The 16,364-nt window shown below is 36.8% G+C and overlaps 1 protein-coding gene across 3 annotated transcripts in view; it reads right to left on the reverse strand.

Annotated features, from left to right (window-relative positions):
* Nucleotides 1-338: 338 nt before the first annotated feature.
* ANKRD12 (ankyrin repeat domain 12) overlaps nt 339-16,364 on the reverse strand; it is a 59,496-nt gene continuing 43,470 nt past the window's right edge. For all 3 annotated transcript variants that reach the window (XM_017819492.1, XM_017819493.1, XM_017819494.1), the window contains 5 exons: nt 10,986-15,670; nt 6,109-6,207; nt 3,832-3,975; nt 1,936-2,031; nt 339-1,615 (listed from right to left, as the gene is read on the reverse strand). In XM_017819492.1, the coding sequence (XP_017674981.1) occupies nt 1,430-1,615; nt 1,936-2,031; nt 3,832-3,975; nt 6,109-6,207; nt 10,986-15,670 (5,210 nt within the window). In that variant the 3' untranslated portion in view covers nt 339-1,429. The remainder of the gene's footprint in view (nt 1,616-1,935; nt 2,032-3,831; nt 3,976-6,108; nt 6,208-10,985; nt 15,671-16,364) is intronic.

The following is a 16,364-nucleotide window of genomic DNA, read 5'->3' on the forward strand; positions in this document are numbered from 1 at the left end:
AATCACTTCAATCCAAGGACTTTAAATCTCTTTTCCAGGTAACCAGTCTCCTGCACAAACTTCATTTTTTTCAGAAATAATTTCGCAGACATCAGATCCCAAGCATTCTTGAATTATTTATGGACTGGAGGGTAACAAATCTTTTTCATTAATATCTGTAACCTCCTACTAATAAATAATTAACTGTCTGCTCATTAATGGTATTAAAAATAAAAAAAGTGTTAAATTTCACAACACAGGTAAATTTTTTTTAGTTTTTCATTGAACCTCCTTACATATTCCAGAAATGCAAAGTTTTGTTGTATCAAGTTTTAACCATATTAAGAAATTCCAACTAATAACATGACCAATAAAATTTATTAAATATTATATTTACAACTATTTACATATCCCTTCCATAGATTAATATTAAAATAGACAATATACAATTTAAGAATTTTAATTCAAAGGCATTTTGTTGGAAAAAATAGGCTCTATTTCGAGACCACCATATAAGAGCAAAAGGGTTTTTTCGTTTTACACAAAAATATTTTCAGTATAGGAAGTCACAGGTATGGCATTACAACAGCAGACTAATATGAAATATGATTTTGTAAATATTACAGTTGTTTGGGTATCAGTTATTGAAGGAAAGGAGTTAAGAGTCCTGTGAAGCATGCAATACAGTTCAATTCTTTTACAGTTATGATGATGAAACAAGCAGCTAAATCAAAATGCATGCCATACAAAAAGGAACTGCCAACCAGGAACACACTACACGTAATAAAAAGTACAACTTTGGTCCAATAAAACATTAGACAAAAACAGTTTTACATTTAAAATATCTATTTTATACAGGTTTGAACATTAATTACAAGACTATTTACATTTGCACAATATGTATAAAATAAATTATTAAAAAATGAAGACAATATTACATCTTTTTCCAAAAAGAAATTTGTACAGTAATTTACAAAACATAATAAGTTTAATTGATTATTTCCCTCCAAATCTTACATTTTCTTCCACAGGCTTTTTCATCATTTTTCTGTGGGAGTTCAACTGTTACTGAAATTTCATAATACAAAGCTTTATAGCAGATTTTAAGTATCATTTGGCTCTGAGTGGATGTTTTAGTTATTAACAGCTTCCAGCGCTGTTAACTCACCAGGTTTTGTCATCTTTTTCAGCAATAAGCTCTAAAGCTACAGGCAATTTTACACTACACGTAACAGCATTTACTGGGAATCTGAATTTAAAATTTGCATCCATTTTCTGTGTTTGAACAAGAGTCCATGCCACACTTCTCTGAAGGAACACCTGAATTATTGAGAAAGGTAGTATTCCACAGAATTAAGTGCTCCGTCTTAAAAGAAAAATACATCTGTGTATCCCTGCACCTCAGCCTCTGGCTGTCCAAGGGGAAGGGTGAGTCAGAAGATGCTAATTGTCATATTGGCGTCAATTCAAAGTCATCATTCACATCAACAAGAGGAACATAAAACTCCTGAATTTCGTAAATGCTGATAGATTTGTATGTAGCAGGATCAAGTTCTTGCAGTTTAAGCTGCCACTCCAGTCTCTGTACCGCATTTAACGCCGCTGCTTCGTGCTGCTGCCTCATCAAAAGGCATGTCTGTTTTAAAATTGAGGAAAAAAGTTATTTCAGTATTTGAAAAAATAATGCAACAAGTTTGAAAACAGGAAATATATCTAAGAGCCCCTCTGGTGATAGTAAGCAACTCCCCCAGTACGTATTTAGAAATTTGCTGATTATTCCATTACACTACATGGCAGCAAAGGTCAGTTTTTTTATACTGCTGGACCTTGTGTTGCCCTTAAAACCTCTACAAAAGCCTATGATACTGCACTCAAATCTACTATTTATTAATTTCATCTTCTCGATGACATTAGTTTGGGTTTTCTTTTTTAAAGTGGAAATAGAAAGGAGTATACCTTTAACTTGTCAAACTTATCATCAACGTCCTGCAGCCATGACATAAACTGTCTTGCATTAAATCGATCCCTCACCGAAGTTTTGCTGTCATCAGTCTGCAAAAAAACCAAAAATTTATTCCAACTCTAAGTTACTTGACGATTCAATCTTAAATATACTTTAAAACACAAAACTTACTCTATGGGACGTAAACAATAAACAATCCCACCCGATGAGAACATGAACTCAAAGTACGAAGGTATTTATGAGCATAAATGCTGACCACCACTTCCACTGCGAGCCAGCTGCTCACTCAAAATGGGTATTTTCAGATTCCCTCAAGCTATTTACTGTGCTCTACTTTTCAAATTTAGAGTAGGAGGCTTAAAGATTTATGCCTTAAAGTCTTAACTAACAGAAGTCAGAGCCTTCCACAAAATTACTCTGTTTTCTTTAAAATTCAGTAACAAATTAATATTCCCTCAGGGAAAAGCAAAAACATGGAAAACTTAAGCAAAGTTCAATTTTTCAATGCAATAATAAAAAATATTTTTACCATCAAAATCCCCAAAGGGAGATTAAAAAAAGTGAGCAGACCTGTCTTATGTCCTACCTAATGAAAGTTATTTTTAAAATTCCAACTATTTCATAAGAATCTGGAATGTCACATCTGTCCATTGTAAGAAACTAGATACTCTATATACATAGTCCTAAAGCCAGACTCTGCCAATTTAACATTTAAATAATAATCACTAAATAGAACAAGCTGCTGTTACTCTTTAAGGGAGAAAAAAAGACGCTGCAGGAACTTGCACACTGTAGCAACGGGAAGAACAGAAACAAAAAAGGCCGACCAAACCTGCAGAGATTGGCATTTCTAGAAAAGAGTTGAGATTTCAGATGTGAATGACAGCTGAAAAGGCTTCTTCTAGAAAGAGCCCTCTGCAGCACTGATCTTCTAACCATGAGCTGGAGATATTTAGGTGAACTGTGACCATCTAACACTCTGTCCACCAAAAACTTGGGCATTTTTCCTCCCACTTCTTTGGTTTGGTCCTTTGCTTGAGTGCAAAGGACAGTCCTCGCATTCACTGAAAAAGGTGCTGAATGCTATTTCCAATTTTTGTTAGTTACAAGAACTGTTCACAAAATACATGAGATTGTATTCTCTTACAGATACAGCTGGAGCCAACTTTTGGGTGAGAGTCTATAAAAGGTATACAGATCATAATGTACACTGCTTATTCCATGTTTTAATCAGGACTAAATACCAATGCTGAACATGTAAATAAGATGGTGCATATAAATAATGTGGAGCTTGAGGTGATTTTGAAAAAAAAAATAAATTCATCTGGTAGCATTCAACATTTCACTGTTGGTCATCTGTTTTTTATGGAGCAGTTCTGGTGGCTGTCTTACAGAGAGGAGGAAACTTTAATGTGGGTGGTATCTCCACAAACATTTCCAAATTTCACAAACCAACTTCATCATTTCACACACTGCTGCATTCCAATTCTCTGGATTACTGATAGAAATTATCTTATATTCTGGTAATTTTTTCATTCCTGTTTAAGCTGTATTTGTAAGCTTCTGAAACATGTTCTGTTTATGACTGAAATTTGTTTTCATAAAAATCTGCAGAGCAATGTTCTCATTGAATCCATCTCATAATTTCTGGAGGTGAAAGAAAACCAGGCACGGTACAAACCAGAAAAAGACATACATACACTTACATCCTCTAGTTATTGTACACCCAAATGAGGCCCAATATAAGTAACAACCTATAGTGAGCAAAATCTTAATTCCAGGCAAAACAACGACAATTTCAGGATGGGAACAGAATTCTCTCCAAATGCTTCACTTGAGTCAGGCTGGAAAGACCTTTTTGTCTGGAATGCTGGAATACCCATCTTTACCTGAGCATCCAGAGGCACGTTATACACCTCGGCGTCCAGGAGCACAGTGCAGGCACTGAAGGGCAGTGTTTGATTTGCCAGAGTTCGCGCTGCTCGGTAATGGACACGCAGAACCTCTTGCTCGTTAGAGACAATAAGCTTTTCCTAATTGAGTAAGATATCAACATATAAACACACATTTGGTAAATTAAGCACTCAAAAAAAGTCCATTTATTTAAACAGTTCTTTTTAGGGCTTACACTTTTGAACAATGTGAGAAATGCGCCGCCGGGGGCAAGGAGGGGTCGCTCTTCTGATCAAATCCAAAATTTCCATTTAATGATGGAAAGAGTGTCCTGTGAATGTCAGAACTGAAAACACCTTCTCCTTATCCTCAGCCCCCACTGAATGTCATGCCCAGACTTTCCACTAGGCAAGTTCTATTTAACAAATGTGGTGAAAGCAGAAAAGTATGAGGAGCAGTGTTAGGATATAGATTTGTGAGTCTTGACTGTATGAAGATTTTTGTCACATGCTTGTCATGCCAGGCACAATGGCCAAGAAAACTGAAGCAGAAATATAATTTGTGGGGTTTGTTTCTTTTTTTTTTAAGCAACATGCAGAAACTCCAGAAATTCACAGCTGGATAAAGATTCTTTCCTGAACTGAGACAAGAAAATATAACTCACTTGACTTACAGTTGTATAAAGTGGACTTCATTTGAAAAACAGCCTATTTGAGCCAAATAACTAAAAATATGCAGAATTTTGTAAGACAAAAGAATGTATGTGTTTACTGCTCTGCAATATAATGGCTATAATTTTTATCAAAATAAAAGAAGGTGGATTATAATATTATATTTCCTGTTTTTTGGAAAACACTAAAAGTACTTAGAATCATAGAGTGGTTTGGGTTGTAAGGGACCTTAAAGATCATCTAGTTCCAACCCCCCTCTGTGGAGAAGAACACCTTCCACTAGACCAGGTTGCTCAGAACCCCATCCAACCTGGCCTTGAACACTTCCAGGCATGGGGCATCCCCAACTTCTCTTGGGCAATCTGTTCCAGTAGCTCACTGCCCTCACACTAAAAAACTTCCTCCTAATATCTAATTGAAATCTCTCCTCCTTTAGTCTAAAACCATACCCCCTTGTCCTATCACTATCTGCCTGTGTTAAAAGTCACTCTCCCTCTTCTGTGTAAGCCCCTTTAAGTACTGGAAGGCTGCTGTAAGGTCTCCCTGGAGCCTTCTCTTCTCCAGGCTGAACAACCCCAACTCTCTCAGCCTTTCCTCATAGGAGAGGTGCTCCAGCCCTCTGATTATCTTCTGTACCTGTTCCAACAGATGAACATCCTTCTGGTGCTGGGGACCCCAGACCTGGATGCAGTACTCCACGTGGGGTCTCACCAGGGCAGAGTAGAGGGGGATCACCTCTCTCGACCTGCTGCCCACATTGCTTTCAGTTACAACTAATCTCCTCAGTCAGAACTTGAACCATGTTTACAATCTTTGTGCTTTGTATTTTATACCTAGCTTTACACTGAAATACTAAATTCAAGTAAAACCCTTCCCTCAACTGTTTTGTTAAGCCACATTGAAATCATCAATTGAAAAACTATCACATCGGGTCTTGATGAGGCAGCTGCTTGTGTAACTGTGTGGAAATAATTAAGATACATGTTATATCAGAAAGGCATTCTGCCTGTGTCCACAAGCAATCTGGCTCACAATACTGACATCTAAAGCTAGGTTGCCAAGGAAAAGGTTTGGGCAGCCTAAAAATAATGAATACTCCTAAACCAGGAGTATCTTGGTTTTCTGTATTCAAATTCCATGATGCCTACAGATGTAGTTCTAATATAATTTTGGGCAGTTTCTGCCAGCACAATATTGCAAAAAATGTTTTAGTGTTAGAGCCACATGTGTCTTCTCTCAATACAGAATTTACTATTTCTTAAACTCTTTTAACTCCATCAATTTGGTTCTGAAATCTACAACCATTATGAGCTTTCAAAACTACAGACCGAAGCTTTCTTCCCACTGCCTCTGGGATAAATCTGGGCCAGAACTTAGAGCAATTGACAGGAAAAAGCTGCTATCTTATCGACTTCACTGCTCTGCTAACAGTTGTCCTAACAATTCCCCACCACCACCACTTAAAAGTTTCTCCAATTCATAAATTTGGATAGAAAACAGATTACTTCCAAAACATTGTTAAATTGAGAAAAATGTAGTCTGTCCACTGAAAAAGAAAAAACCCCAAAGCTTAAATTTGGGAAATAAAAAAATTAGTCTTACCCTTTCAATACTGTGCTGCAAACGCAGTTTCATCCTTACAACCTCCTGTTGTTTAAACAGTTCCTTAAGTGGCTCTGACAGTGATGGAGGTGGTGTAATCTGTGGAAAAAAAATTTATAAATAGTACAGTGAATATGTATTTAACATGTTTAGTATTGCCTGTATGACCTATTAAAAAAACCCAAGAAACCATAAGCAAGGTATTTTTTAGGGAAAATACGAGTTTTTAACTTTCCACTAATTACATGACTTTGATGTATTTGCAATGAAAGGTTTTAAGAATTCTTTACCATAAAAATTAATAAACCCAAATGAAATAGCATTTCAAGCTGTTTAGTACTTTTAACCAGTCACTGTCAGCATTCCATAGCTGTTTTTTTAAAAGGGCTATAAAGTAGAATATAGTAAAAATACAACTTGCTTTCAGTTCTAAAGACTCTTTAAAGCACAGCTGTTCATTTCAAGAAGATAAAAACTGCCTAGCAAAATGCAAGAGCAAAGTAAGAAAATGAAAAGTACTGTTAAAAAAAAATAAACCACTTGATATATCCATACAGTGGCAACAGCATTTTATACTGCACAAAAGACAACCCTATTTACTACCACTGATACTCTGAAACCAGAGCTGAAATACATACCTACAGGTATTATACTCTACCTTGTACCTAACACGAACATGTAAACATAAATAGTTCTCTGCAATAACACAGATCTTGCAACTGTGAAGAAGTAATAAATCCATTATGGAAATACAGACACACTGCATTACTAGTATCAGTCTTGTACCTATACACTCCAGTAACAAAGTGATTTATCTACTAAAAAGGATTCAATTATTATTATACTGGAATATTATTTCAGGACATTTCTCCTCCATGCTGGAAGTTAGCCAATGTCTTTGGAATTAAAGAAAATACTGAATAAGTAGTTGCTGTTCATTCCTTAAGTTATTATTTGTTATGACATTCAACTCCTTCACATTTCAAACTACTATGCAGGATACACTTCTCTCAATGAAAATGGTTTGGCTCTCGAACCAGTAACATTTATGGCATATGCCATTTTTTAAAAGTCATCAGTATTAAAAACAAATATACACCAAAAAACCCCCAACAAACCAAACCAAAAACACACCAACAAACCACAAACACATACTGGAATGATCTGTCTCAATCATAAGTGGTATCAGCATGTTTTAGCTTAGCATCCATACCATCTGAACAATTTCACAGAATCAGAATCACAGAAAGGCCTGGGTTGGAAGGGACCTTAAAGATCATCTACTTCCAACACCCCTGCCATGGGCAGGGACACCTTCCACTAGACCAGGTTGCTCAGAGCCCCATCCAATCAGGCCTTGACAATTCCAGGGATGGGGCATCCCCAACTTCTCTTGGCAACCTGTTCCAGTGCCTCACCACCCTCACAGTGAAGTATTTTTTCCTAATATCTAATCTAAACCTGGCCTCTTTCAGTTTGAACCCATTCACCCTTGTCCTGTCACTACATTTCAAATGTTATTCCCTTAAATTTATGGACTGTTTTATTTCACAACAGAAATAAGAATCAATACTGTAAAAACCACCTGGAAAGGACCTGATCATCCAGACAACAAACTTGTGTGGACTTTTACTTAAATGTGTAGGAGAACTCTGCTTCTGCACAGCCACACCAGATTTTGTTCAGCCCTGAGCACAGATTATGTTCAGACCTGTGCGGCAGCAACAGGTCTCCGTAACCCCAGGGATCACTACTGCTGCTGGATACATCCATAAACTTCATACGCTTCACTCCAGCCCAGCCCAAGACGGTTTGCCAAAACCTACAGCTAAATACAGGGCTGAGTTTGGTTAGTCATTTATGGAATGATCAATTTTTTCCTCTCTTCTTGGAAACTCGGAAAGAGTGAGCCTTGGATCCTTAGAGCCCAAAACACAGGATTTGGGTAGTCTCACACCACCTGCTGGAAATCCCAATTTGTGAACCAGCACGAGATTCGGACAAAGGAAATCGGTTTCTCTGAGGCCAGGAAGTCCAAGTTAAAGGTTTCAAGGCAAGAACAGCCAGAAGAGCCTCTTGGGCCTTCTAGCTGGACTTCGAAGAACAGAGCATGAAACTGCACTACACAAGGAAAAGATGCCCTCAGTTTTTAGTATAAACAAAGTTATCAAACTATTTTCTTAAGGGCCCAGGCCCCACACAGAAGAGAGGGAAACTGCTTCAGAGCATTCTCTGTTCCCAGACTGAGAAATGACCCATAAAAGCTAAGGTTCAAGACGTATTCTCACCTCACATGAAAATCTATTAACAAAGTTTCTTGCATGCCTTGCATCCCTCAAACCAACTACGGCAAGAACACCAACTCTTTGCTGTATAAATTCACTTGTGCCCACTACAAACCTCCTCTCATCTATGTCATCCAAATAACTGGCCTGCTCTAATGCTGTATTTAATGCATTTAGGAAACAAGTTTCTGCTAACATCCCTAAAATTAGGTATTACCACTGAATTTTCTACAGTAATGCCAGAGAGACTGGACACAATCCCTTTTACTAGAAACATATCTGCTAGATAGCCATCAAAGACTGGCAAAGAATCCTGGGATCTCCTCTCAGGAGACAGTACAGGTATGACTGAACCCCGCAGAACATACCAACTGAGCAATCTGAAAGGCAACACAGCCAAGTACAATTCAAACTCACTCTGTTACAAGATTCGGGTTTGCTTCTTTCTATTTTGAACTGACCTGGTGTCTCTTGCCTTATGTTTTCTATTTGCATTGGTGAGAGGGAAGCCACAATTCATATGTGAATACCCTTACAACCTCAAGTGATACAAGTTATAAATTACAACATATAAACAAGGCTGCGGAAATCAAATTTTAGCATACCATCTCCTGGTTCCCACCTACAGGATGTTTGAAGTTCATAAGATAAACTACAATGCATCATTAAATTTCCAATGCAGAGAACAGTATGTTACACAAACTACTCCAAGTCTCAGAGTGTCAGAGCTAAATGTATTATTTTCTCACAGACCTCCACACAGGGGATATCTAAAACACCGGAATATCTACTTTCTCATATCCTATGTAAATTGATGAGGCAAAAGTTTAGTTAACAGAGAATTAAAGAATCAAAGGAAAAAACTGTAAAACAAACTCAACAAAAAGGTAATTTTACAGTTACTTATTAAATTCTGCATTATAGGCGTAACACCATGTATATGATACTAGTATTTCACCACTGTAGAGAGACTAGGCATAGCCCTTATTTTCACACTGCTGGACAATGTGTAAATTAAACAAACACCCATTTCTGAGCATGAAATGATCTCTGGTTTAGCAATACTCCTCTTTATGACATTTGTAATAGGAACTATTAACACTGTGATTTTTAATGGTGACAAAATAAAATTATTAAACTGTATACACAAGCAAACTCTGCACAGAAGTTAAATCTGAACTTCTATTAATTTTGTAAACAGTATCTTTTTCTGGAAAGAAACATGGGAAATTTTATCAAAATTGTACATTTACACAAGTGACAGTAAGTAAACAAAGCATTTAGTTGCATTGCAGATGATTTTTTTCAGACAAACAAAACTGAATGCTTAGAATATCTTCTTTAGATTAAAACTCATGGTGTTTTCTTACACTTTAATCCTAATGAAAAAAACCATCAATTTCCTAACAATTTACTTTGACTTCTCAGAATTTCTTTTCTTCCTTTTTCCTTCTAACAGCCTGGAATAAAAATCTCCACCTGTTCTCTCTACAACAGTAGAAGATTAAAAGGACCATTGAAGCATATACAAAACGAGTAATAGTTTAAAACATCACTATCACCAGAATATGAGCACATAGGGAAGCAAACCAGAAATCTAAATAAAAAATCAGTAATGGTAATCCTTCAATTACATATTCATATTTTTATCAACTTTTTTTAAGGAGGGATTTCTTTTCAATGAGTAATTGAAAACCACTGGGAATGGGGAGCACACATCCATCTCTATTTTCTAAACCTGTTACCCAAGAATTTGCACTCCACCACCTAAATTTATTTTCAATAAGTGCAGAGTCCCTGTTACACACAGCAAGAGAGACAGGAAGTATAAGGCACTGCTTTAATATCAGGTCAATAACTCTTCCCTCCTTATAGTGTCTACACGCATTGCCATTTATGACAGGGAAATGAATTCTATCACTCAGGTGGAAAATGGGCCAGGGAAAAATATGTGCCATGCTTCTCTACTTTCCGCCTATCCCAAATAAAGCACTGAAGTGTGATGCCAAAGCAGAAAGCTGTAGCTTGGAAACAGTATGTACTTGACTAGCAGCTGCTATAAAAAAAAAATAGAATCTCTGCCTCCAGTGATAAAGATGTTATAGAAGCTGCAACATCTACTGAGAAAGATTTGTAGACTTGGGGAGGCTGACAGACTGGTACACTGTGGCAAAGCTTACTATACACCCTGGTTCACTCACAGACCAACCGAAACAGCTCCAAATGATACAGCTTTGAATAATTAGTTTTAACAAAATTTTTGACAGCAGAAATTCAGAGAAGCTCTCAATATCTGATTTCATTTCTGAAAGGACAGGCTTTATATTAGTATATACTTTGAAATACAGTCTTTGTGCCTTTTACAGGTCTCCTACATGGCCTGTCTTACAATGACTGTGAAACCACTGTTGATATTTCCACTATCCAAGGCTTTTAAATATGACCTTATTAGTCAATATTAATTTGGCATATGTCAACTTACTGTTTTCAGCAGAATATTCAGAAGCAAGTTAGGAAGAACATGAAAGTTACAAAAATAAAACTGAAATATGCCTTTCACTGTAGTGTATATTTAAAAACCATGTTACTTACAGTTGGGATGCATATCTTGCTCAACGGATTGCCATCCAGTAGGTATGAGCCATTGAAGGTCACATATTCATCATAATATTGAGGTGCCTGAGGAATAACACTGCACAGTAATTTACGCTTCTCTTCTATTTTCTTCCTTATGTGCAAGTATTCAAAATAAGGGTTTGCTCTGTCAGAACTGTATGGCTGAATCTCTTCAAGTTTCAAAGAATCAACAATAGCTGCCAGAGACTGCTGGGTTTTCTCCTTGGCCTGCAGTAAAGAAGGGTTTGCTTGCACAGGCTGAGGCACACGTGACACTTTTCTTTTTCGTGGATGATGTACCTGAGCATCATCCTCTTCAGTTAATCTAATCCTTGCTTTCATAGATGCTGATGATTCAGACTCTTTTTCTGATGTTTGTGTGCAGCCAAGAGAATTCTGCTTGCCCTGGTTAGCGAGCAAATTTGCTCTGTTCCTCGTGATTCTTTGAGGTACTTCCTGCTGTTCCACCTTCTGATCCTCAGCAATTTCTTCTTCTACTTTAACTATTTGGCTGTACTTATGCACCTCTTCCTGTGTAATCTGTTGTGAACTATTTTCCAAATTAGATAAAGAGGAGTACTGTGGTGGATCATCCGCCAACACATTTTCTCTGTCTGCAGTGCAGGGGTTTTTATTACCTGATTCATTCGTAATTCCCTTTGACATTCCTGAACTTAGTTCACAGAGATCGGCATTGGCTTTACTATCAACAACATGTGTGGAGACCATCTTCTCTTGCTGGTCTTTTTCATTTCTAATATCTGAAGTATCTGCTGTGTTACTATCCACTTCACTCAGAGCGTTCTTACAAACAACTTTACTGAATGTGTATGAATTCACATTTAATTGTGAACTGCTATCACTTTCAGGAATACCTTTCTCTAAGGATACCACTGGTAAATCATTCACCCTTTCATAGCTCTGTGAAACATCCTTTGCAGAGCTCTCAGAATATAGAGCAATGGGTGTGTCAGTCTTCTTAATGTTTGAAGGGAAGAAAGCATTTTCCAGCTCTCTGGTACTCATAGCATCTGTATCCAAAGCAGAAGTTGTACTTTGAACTAGATTTTGTTGTTGTACAAATAATGAATCTTGACTGCTAATGCCTGGTAAAATGTGTTTAGACACAACTGGAAGAGGCTGGATAGGTAAAGAACAAGGTGACTGTGAAGGCAAAAATGATGCAGATTCTTGAGAACTGGAACTTCCCTTAATTTCAGCATGCTGAGGCAAAAATTCAGATACCTGTTGCTCTTTTAATGTCCTGCTTTCAGAATTATGCATTGCTATAACACAGGTAGTATCTTGCTCTGACACACCACAACCTGAGCTGTTAAACTCATTGTTTAACGAATTAAGTCTGTCAAAAGGCACATCCCATGGTTTGTTTTGCTGAGTTACATCACTTTGACTACACGGTTCTAAATGCGAGTTAGACTCTTCTGAAGGGCTCATCTGAGCAGTATTTTTAACGGTACTTGTACCCGTCATTACTTGCTTGTTGCTAACAACTCCATCTGGAGATGATGTAAAGTTTGACTGCAGTACAGTCATACTGCTTTGAAAGTCTCTTTCGAGCATGCCACACGGTAGTTCTGGTTTAGGAGAAGTGCTAGCGCACGTCTGGACTGATGGCAGAGCGTTCTGGTTTTCTTCTGACATTTGAGGCTGCTTGCTGTGTTCAGAAACAGCAGCAGGCATGCTGCATCTTCGAACCTCTGTAACAGGTCTACACTCATTTAAAACCAATTTAACATCTTCAACAGATGCTGATCTAATGTACATTGGTGGAAGCCTGTTTGAGAAAGGTGGCTTAATGCGATCTGGCAACTCAGCAAGACCATCGGTCTCTTTCTCAAGAAGAGCTGGTGATTTGGCACTTGCCAAAAATGGTGATTGTGAAAAAGACATTTGGGAATCAGAACCTTCCAGCATGAAGTCAGAATCATATTCGATTACAGGCCTTGGAGTAGTTACTGTGGTATGGCAAGAATCCTCAGAGCTTGCGACAGACAAGACAGACACTGACCTGGAGCTCAGACCCATCTTTTCACTGTCTGATTTGGGGGATCTATTTAAATTATCTAAAGCCAATGAAGGCTTTATAACACTGACACTTCTGGTATCTACTGATTGAGATCTATTACTTGTAGCATCTTTTAGCTGTTTTTCCTTCATACAAACATCTGGCAACTCTGAACTTTTTGAACGGATCAGTTCTTTAGTTTTTACTTCAGCTAATGAGTGTTTGGGTTTTTCCTTCATTTTGTTAAGTTCTGAACAAGTGCGGTTTCTTAAACGTTCCTTCTCTTTCTGTTTTATTTTTTCTTTATGTTTTCTATGCCACTGCTCTATTTCCAGATCTTTAAGGCTCAGCATTCTTTCAAAACTAGTTTGCATTAAATCATCGTTGACTAATCTTTTTTCTTTAGGTCGAGCATCCTTTGGTGCAGGAGCTGGTTTAGGCTTAAGTTTCTCATGTTCAAGTTTTAGTTTAAGTAAACTACTTTGATGCAGTTTATCTTTATGCTTGTCTCTCTCTTTGTATCGGTCTATGTCTTTATCTTTTTTATCTTTCTCTCTACCATCTGGAGTTTTCAACAAATCATCTTTTGGTTTTTCTTTCAAAGATGACAGTTTGTCATGCACTGTTTTATTACTTTCTGTAATACTGCATCTCCTTTCCTCTTGCAAGTGTTTTGAGTTTGCTGATGATGAGATCTCCTTGTCTTTGGATTTGTCTTTCTTTTCAAATTCCTTTTCTTTAGTTCTGTTTTTTTCTAATTTAGTATATTCAGATTCTTTTTCAGACTGCTTGACTTTTCTTTCAGTACAGTGTTTTTCTTTGCTTTCAGCCCAATGTCTGTCTTTATCAGTCTTTTCTTTGTCATGCTTCTTATCAGTTTTTTCTTTATTTTTTTCTTTGTCATCAAGTTTTTTAAGAGTACCCATGCTTTTTACTTTATCATTTTCCTTATGGCATCTTTCTGCTTGCTGAACACTGGGCTTCTCCTTTACTTTCTCTGTACTTTCATTTACTTCTGCTTTTTCTTTCTCTATCTTGTATTCATGCTTTAGCTTTTTCTCTTTTTCTCCATGTTTTCTTTCTATCTTTTCAACGTCTTTTTCTTTGGCTGAGGTTCGCTTCTCAGTCTTTTCTTTATTTTCCTTTAAATTCTTTTCCTGCTTTTCAGTATCTGTTTCTCTTTCTATTGAATGCATGCTGCCTGCCTCATCTTTAACACCAAAACAGAACAATTCCATTTCTTTATCTGCAAGCATAATTTCTTTCTCTTCTTTTACATCTTTTATTTTTCCATCCTTGAGAAACTTCTCACTTTCCTTTTTGTTTTTTTCTCTCTCCTCTTTAGTATTTCTTTCTTTCTGGAACTGTCTCTCCTTAACTAACTTATCTTCTTTTGCCATAGCCTTTTCTAGCTTTGATTTTCTGTCTGAAGAAAGAGATTCGTGTTCTGTATTTAACAATGTATCTTCATTTTCATCACTTTTGAAAAAGTTCTCTTTCCAAAATTCTCGGTCAAACTCAATACTTCTTTGAACTTCTTTACCATTATCTTTATGCTTATGTTTTTCCTTCTCCCCATCCTGTTCCTTTTTGTGCTTTTCCTTTTCTCTGTCTTTGTGCTTTAATTTATGCTTTTTAAGTGTTTTACCTTCCTTGTCAATCTTTTTCAAAGTATACTCTGAATTCTCAAATGTTGAGCTATTATCTTCCTCTTTAATTTTAGGACTAGATTTTTCACCAAATTCCAAGTGAAAATCTTTTTGATGATGCTTGCTTTTTTCTTTGTGCTTGCTGGATTTGCCACTAGAGCTTTCTACTAAATAATCAGAATCAGTGTTGTGATCATACCGAACTAATTCAGACTGCAACGTTATTTCAGAACCTCCCGGTGATAAGCAAGTTTTGGTGTTTTCTTGCTTTAGTGGTGTTGACTGCTTTTCACTTAATCCACAGGGATGCTTTGGAGATTTTCCGGCAGCGATATGAAATAGATGTAAAGAAGAATCTTCTTTTGAAGTGAAAGACTTCTTAAAGGTTTCTTCCTCTCTAGCTTTATCTAAAGAATCTAACCCAGAAGGAGCTATATTTGTTACTCTAGCATTTTCTTTTTCTTGCTTTACTTCTTGATTCTCTTTATTTTTGCTCTGATTTTTTACTTTCCTTTTAACCTTGCCTTTTTGCTTGTGTTCATTTGTAACTATATATTCTTTCTTCACTCTGACATCAGAATTTGATGTCTCTGAAACAGAGCAAGGAGAGACTATCTTCTTGTCCTGAAGTATTTCTTCATCTGAGCTTTCAGAACTGGAATACAGAACTCTTGATGGCTTCTGCTTTTTGCTTTTAAATGACTTTGAGAACACAACTTTTTCTTGTTTCACAAATAAGCTGGACTTTTCAGCTTCAGTCTCATCCTCTTTCCGTAGGTCTTTTCTAAGAACATGTTTGTCATCTATCATTTTTTTCATTTCATCTTCATCATCATCTTTAAACTCATACTCATCAAGAGCAGATGGAAGTGGTGCCTTACTAGGGACCACTTGTTTGCTGTTGTTGGCTGCAGGGTCCTTTTCTGCTTCTGAATCAACATTCCCATCTACACTGGAAGGATTTACAGATGGAGCTTCTTCAGAATCTAGGGTAAGAAAACCAAAAATTAGTTGAAAACTGACGGGACACTTCACACTTCAGAACAAAATAGTTCAGTTCAGCAGGCATACTTCTATACAAATGAAGAAAGGAAAAAACCTACTTTAAACACACATAAACCTTTGCCCTAGAATTAAGCTTTTTAAGAGAAAACGGTCATGAGAGAAAAAGGTCATGAAACCAAAGTTTTACAGCTCTCATTCAAGCATGTAAAAATACTAATTAGCATTTATACCCAAATCTAGTAAAAGCAGTGCATTTTAAATTTTGGAAACCTCGCCTATTGTGAGGTTTATTATATTTATTTATTATTACATTTATAATATTATTTATCATCATTATACATTCCTGCATAGCCTGACTCTTTCTCAAGGACATCTTACTATGACAACTCATTCCTCTGGGAATTCAACTCTTATGCTCTGTAACAACCAAACTACATTCCTCCACATGAACTATTCAGTCATGTTTCAACAGCAGATGAGCTTTTATTCTTGTAAAACAAACACCTGCTCATGTAAAAAAATTCCCTCATGAATATTCACCTGATACAGACAGCCTAAAGCAGACTGTACTGTAATTCATGCAACTGGTCTCTGCTATGCACTCAAACAAGCATGTCTTGGGCTTGAAAGTCCAAAATGTAAGACTCTTAACTGCTCCTAAAATTAGGCTTTAGG

The sequence above is a fragment of the Lepidothrix coronata genome, unplaced genomic scaffold (genome assembly GCF_001604755.1).
Source record: "Lepidothrix coronata isolate B3197 unplaced genomic scaffold, Lepidothrix_coronata-1.0 Scaffold75, whole genome shotgun sequence".
Classification (NCBI taxonomy): Eukaryota; Metazoa; Chordata; class Aves; order Passeriformes; family Pipridae; genus Lepidothrix; species Lepidothrix coronata.